Raw genomic sequence first — 6,342 nt, forward strand, 5'->3', positions numbered from 1 at the left:
GGGGAATGTGGACAATGAAATAAATACTAGGTAACAACAGTCTAAACTTGAGGGAAAAATGGTAAAATACCTAAATCTATACACCAAAATAATTCCAGACAGGGCAAAGGTACTTTTATAAAAAACTAAACCATTTAAATTAGAGAAATACAGGACAAGATTTACATAATCCTGGGGTTGGGCAATCCTTCTAAATATGATCCTATGGACAGAAGGCAAAAAAAAAAATTATTCATTTTTTATTTTTTTAGTCATTTTTAATGCATTTTCCCTGTGCACAAGAGAAATAACTGATGGAGTCAAAAGATACAGTTTTCTTTATACACAGCAGTTAAAAGTAATGCAAACATCACATGACACTTTCAGTGAAAGTTACATTTCCAATTACAAATCAAAATGCGTATTAGGATCTCTTTATGGGAGAAGCTGAGAAGGAAGTCTTAAAAAAGCACTTTCCTGGCATTACTATACTGATCCTTCAGGCTGCACTAAGATTAAGATCATATACAATCAATTTGCAAATGTTGACACATCACACTGTTTTCTGTACAGTTAAATGTATACTTAGAGATACCAGGATAAACATTTCTACTATATTTTAACTGAACTTACCTAATCAACATTTTCACTGAGAAGTTTATCAAAGATGCTGTAAGATTCTACAAAATTGTGAGATATACCGAGCTCCAGACATATTTCTTATATTCTTTCTCATTTTGGTTATACATATCTGCTCAGAGATTCTGCTGTAATTTATCAAGATGTACAGTTCCAATTGTGCTTACTGTACTGTGTATAAATATATCAAAAAAGATCAAATAGTATAAATCTTACAGCATTTTGCTAGCAAAAATACATGCCAAAGTCACAATAAGCAATATTGTACCACAAATTATAGAGTTTCAGTTAATCTGTTTCTGTTTTTAATATGCTCATTCTACATTAAATTACTATCATAGGCTAATGTTTAAAATGCAAATAAATTGGACATCCGTAGGACAAAACTTGTTCACCCAACTGTAAAGGTTGATTTGTTTCCAAAAATCACAATAAATGCAGAATAAAGAAGTGTTTGCATGCAACACCTTTGAGTAAAACAGCATTGATTCTCACCATTCAAAACAGAGGAAGGGAGGGAAGGAAGGAGAGAGGGAGGGAGGGAGGAAACAAAGAGGGAGGAAAGGACTCCACCTTAAAATGCATATTAAATTTATAACTAGACAGAGTTGAAAAAAATCAAACTGAAAGTAAAGCACAATTTTGTGTGTGTTTAAAGATTTAAGAGCCATTATCAAAAATAAGATACATTTTTTCAAGGTACAGAAATGTAATTACGATGGCTGGGAGCCCAGCAGCCTCTCAATGGCTGCATTGATGTCGCCTCCTGTTGCTATTAGAGCCTGCAAGTTTGCTTCCCGGTTTAAGAAGCCCATTGCGTTGAGCTGTTCCAGTTGTTGTTGAAATCTGACTTCTGGATTTGGCAGCTGCGGAGGATTTGCACCAGCCAGAGCCTGCACCATTTGCTGAATGAACTGCTGGTTGGGTCCAGATTCCGATATTGGGCTCGTGGTTTCACTGGGTGCAGTGCTAGACACAGTAGGCCCAGGGGGGGCGCCTGTGCCAGTGGAGCCAGGGGGACCTGCAGGGCCAGTGGGTCCTATGGGCCCAATGGGGCCTATGGGAGTAAACGGGACTATGGGGCCAATGGGGCCTATGGGTGTGACTGGGCCTACAGGGCCCACAGCGGTTCCCAGCACCCCCACCCCCACACCTGGAGTGAAGCTTGGAATGAGGCCAGGAGCTTCAGTGGCTAATGTCTGTAGCCCCTGCTGGATCTGCATTAAAGCCTGCATTGCTCTTGGGTTTGACATGGCTGATAGCGTCTCTGGATTCTGCATCTGCTGTAAGAAAGTAGGGAGCTGTGGACGCATCTGCTCCTGCAGCTGAGGATTTGTAGTAAACACAGGGCTATTCAGCATCATCTGTGCAGCCAAATCTGGATTCTGGCTTAGAGACTGCATCATGCTTCTCATATATGGTGCAGACAGCATATTCTGGATCAGCTGGGGGTTTTCGGTTATCTGTTGCAGCAAGCTCTGCATTCCTGGGGTGCTGAAGATACTGGCGACATAATTGGCTGCAGCCACTGTGTTTCCGGTAGCACTGCTGGAGCTACTGCCAGATCCACTGCCACTGCTAGTTGTTGTGCTAGTGGTTGCAGAACTCTGGGTAGCCGGTGGTGGCGCCCATGGATTGGGTAGTGGATCACGATTTTCTGTGCGGGAAGGTTGTGTACCTTCCCCAGAGGAGGAACTGCTCCCCACCGAGGCAAATGGGTTACCCCCAAACTGCTCTTGTGCGGCATTCAGCATGGGTTCTTGAATGTCAGTGTACATGCGCCGTAAAGCATTGTAGCCACCTGGGATGCTTTCAAGATTGCTGAGAGCCAGGTCTTGATTTCTCATCATTTCCTGCATCATAGCTGGATTCCTGGCAATTTCGAGGGTCTGCCTCATTATATCTGGGTTGTTTAGCAGGTGACTGATTTCTGGGTTTCTTTGAATTAATTGCTGCATCTGTGGATTGGCCATAATGAGCTGCCTCATCAGATCAGGATTCGAAAGCATGCTCTGAACAAAGGGATTTTCCATGATTTGGATCATCATCTCAGGGCTGGACAAGAGCTGCTGCTGCATTTGGTTCTGGAGCTCAGAGAAGTTAGTCGAGCTCAAGCCGAGGCTGCTAAGGCCTGCAAGTCCTCCAAGACTCCCCAACCCAAACGGGTTGCTATTTGTGGAAGTAGGTGTGGAGTTACTCCTGGGAGTCGACGCGGTGGTAGTATTAGTTCCCGCGGCATTACTAGGCTGTGTGGACTGGCCCTGAGGCCGGTTCTGGCTTTTGATGACAAGGTGAACAGTCAGTCCATCATGGATGCCATGTTGGATCAAGGTATCCTGATCTTTTAAGATTTTTCCGGCAAAAATCAGCACTAACTGATCCGTTTGGGATTTGAAGCGTTTCGAAATCGCTTCCTTAAACTGCTGGACTGAGCTGTTCTCGGGCACTGCGAACTCCTCTTTCTCTTTGGGGGTCTTCACAGTGACTTTGATGATTTTGGGCTCGGCCTGGGTAGAGGCTGGGCCTTGGGCCGCAGCAGAGCCGCGGGAGGGGCGCGGGGGGCCGCTGCTCTCGCCATTCTCAGCCATGGCGGCCGCGGTGACGCAGGCAGTCAGGGAAGGCGCCGGCAGGCGAGAGAGAGAGAGGAAAGAAGGAGGCACTGCCACAGCAGGTTGGGCCGGACCGGGCGGGGAGCGCGGAGCACGGTACCTCTGTGTTGAAGACTGCGGATCACTGGTCCTCCGGTGAAAAGAAGGCTCCGTGTAGGCCGCGGGCCGCGGTATCAGCGCTCCGGTCTCTGGGCCGCCGCCACCGCCGCCGCCGCCGCCGCCGCCACCGCCGCCGCCGCCGCCACCGCCGCCGCCGCCGGGCCGCCGTGTGATCCCACCGCGCGCTCTCCCAGCAGCTTCTGCAACTGCTCCGCCCGCTCCTCCCCGCCCCTTCCCCTCCCCCAGCTCCGCGGTCTCCTCCCCGCTGCTCCCCCTACTGAGGCGGCGCCAGGCCCAGAATGATAGATGCAACTTGGTCAAAATTAAAACTTATGTAGTAAAAAAAGAAAATGAGAGAGATAAACAGAAAGAAAGAAACGAAAGGACAACAGCAGACAAGCGAAAAGAGAGGGAAAGAAAGAGAGGAAGGGAAGCCAGCTTCTATAAAGGACATTAAAAGCTAATGGAAAAAAATATATATACATATATATATTCCATTAGGCAGTAAAGTGAACAGGTGAAAGCCTGAATCGAACCGACCCCAATTAATAATAAAGAGCACTGACAAAGCGAAAAGGGAAAGGTGAACACCACCCTTAGAAGGGAAGAGGACTGGGCAGGAACCTGCATTTTACAAAAGAAATGCAAATGGCCAATGGGCATATGAAAGAATGATTAAGCTCACTGGCAACCAAAGAAATTCAAATTAAAACAATGAGATTCTTCTTCTGTCTTATATTGGAAACGATGAAAACTAATAATAAGCCCTATCTTCAGGAGAGAGAGAGAAAACTGAGAAAATGTCCTCTAATGTTAATTTTGAAGTGTAGGTTGTTATAAGGCAATTTTAACATATATATCAATATTTTAAATATTTCTACCTTTATTTGGAAGTGCCTCATTTAGAGACCTCACCTATGAAAATAATTGGATAAGGATGCAAAAATACATACGTAAAAAATGTACATGCACTACAGTATTCAAAAAATTATTTTAAAAGATAATCAGTATATCTTTACACAGGATTGGTCAGATATATTACATTACCATACAAATATGCACTGTTTAAAAAATAGGTGGTTATTGGTATGATACAAAGTGTACAAGAAATAGGGAAAGTACATAGTATTTTCACTGTCAGCTTTATTTTATATTTCTGTACAGTTAGAAATCATACAATCATTATGTCTCAATACCAAAAAATACAGCAAATATATTCTTATTTTAAAACTATTTCTAAGCAGTTAGTATGTGTAAACTGTCTTTAAAGATGGTGAATGTGTAAAAAGAACCCTGAAACACTATACACCAGTATGTTAACGGTGGTTATTACTTGGTACTGAAATTATGAATAATTGTTCCTTTTTTAAAATAAAAGTATTAATTTTCTGACAGCTTTTATAAGTATGCTCTGCCTTTTCAATTTTAAAGTGAGAAGTTATTTCGGTGGGAAGTTATAGGTAGAAATTGACAGGCATACAATAGTAGTGGCAGCTATTAACATTTATCTAACTTAATTACAGATTAAGTAGAAATAATAAAGATCTAGCACTTGAATAGTAGAACAAATAACTTCAAATTTATGTATAAATTTCTAATTCTGGTTTATACCATGCAAAAACGTACTTTCCACCCTAGTTTTCTGCCAGCATTTAATAGCATTTGAAGCATTAGGACACAAATACTTTAGTAACCCTCAAGGAAAAAAAATAGGTATGTGATGTCTATCAAGAGGGGAATGTATTAATATAGTGTGATTAACATTAGAATACAGATAAAAGGAATGAACTAGATCTAAATAAATGTATATATGTAGATCTCAAAAACCTAATTAAATAGAACAACCACTCTATGGTATATATATTTATATGGTATTTATATTTAACGGTTCATACCATTCTATGAACAAATTTATGGCTCATACTATAAATTTGCACCCATGAGGAAGAGGGAATCAAATAGGACACAGGACAGTATTTAAAAGGAAATTTAAATAAATCTCTAAAAATATATTTCCTCTTTTATATTGAAGCAAATATGGCAAAAAAGCAAGAATTAATTCTAGGTGATAGGGACATTTTTTGATTAAACTGTTGTGCTTTTTGAGATTTTGAATTTTCAAAAAAGAAAAAATTAAGCAAATATCACAGGTCATCTTCTTTGATCTCAGTCGAATAAAACTAGACATTAATGAAAGTGTGAATGAAAAACTCAACCACTTGAAAATTAAAACAGACTTAAACACTTTTGGGACAAAGTACAAGTGAAAGTTCTTAGAGTGAATTTAGGAAAATAGTAGTAGGAAAATAGTAGTAATAAAATAGTAGTAATGAGAACATAAACGTTCATAATATGATGGGATTTCCCTATATGTGATCTGAGGATCTCATTTAAAAATACAGATTTCTAGACCCCACCCCAAACCTATCAAAATATAAATGGTGCTCAGAAATCTGCATTCTTACCAAGCTTCAATTTAATGGTATTTAATTTACTGGGTACTATGTGAACGAACAATAAATAGCTAAATAGCAATCACATAGCTAATAAGCAATGCACACACATTGCTTATACAAGATGGATTCCACCAAAGAAGCCTATAAGTAGCTTGGCATCAGTCCTCTTCCAAACTCCAAGATTTTCTGTGAATGTATAGTTGTTGAGGTCCCATGACTTCAGGAATGAGAAATATGTGGTCTCTTATCTTCTATCTGGGCAGGGCCCAGCCTCCTCTCTCAATTGTCCTGCTACTGATATTTTGGAGTTTTAGTTCACAGGGAATGAATCTCCAATCACTTTACCCTGGTGTAGGGACAGCTACTTCTTGCCTCAAACCCCCCTTGAGAGACATAGGTGTCATGAAATATTTATTGGGAGGATAAAAAGTGAAAGTCTGTCTTCTGTAGCTTCAGGCTAGCCAGGGACTCATAGATCCTACCTAGCTGGGGTCACAGAGCTCTCACCCTGTCTCTTTAAATTGGCCCCAGAGTGATTTCTGTTGTTATTTCAGCAGGAT

At 41.2% G+C, this 6,342-nt stretch overlaps 1 protein-coding gene across 1 annotated transcript; it reads right to left on the bottom strand.

Moving 5' to 3' along the window:
• Positions 1–220: 220 nt before the first annotated feature.
• On the bottom strand, positions 221–3,452 carry UBQLN2 (ubiquilin 2). Its single transcript, XM_040266080.1, has one exon. The coding sequence runs from the start codon at positions 3,204–3,206 to the stop codon at positions 1,332–1,334; it is 1,875 nt and encodes a 624-aa protein (XP_040122014.1). The 5' UTR covers positions 3,207–3,452; the 3' UTR covers positions 221–1,331.
• Positions 3,453–6,342: the final 2,890 nt, after the last annotated feature.

This window comes from Oryx dammah, unplaced genomic scaffold (assembly GCF_014754425.2).
Source record: "Oryx dammah isolate SB20612 unplaced genomic scaffold, SCBI_Odam_1.1 HiC_scaffold_23, whole genome shotgun sequence".
NCBI lineage: Eukaryota > Metazoa > Chordata > Mammalia > Artiodactyla > Bovidae > Oryx > Oryx dammah.

Bases quoted from the DNA above. Each gene is read 5' to 3' on its own strand.
- UBQLN2 (XM_040266080.1), bottom strand. From the start codon at position 3,206: ATGGCTGAGAATGGCGAGAGCAGCGGCCCCCCGCGCCCCTCCCGCGGC.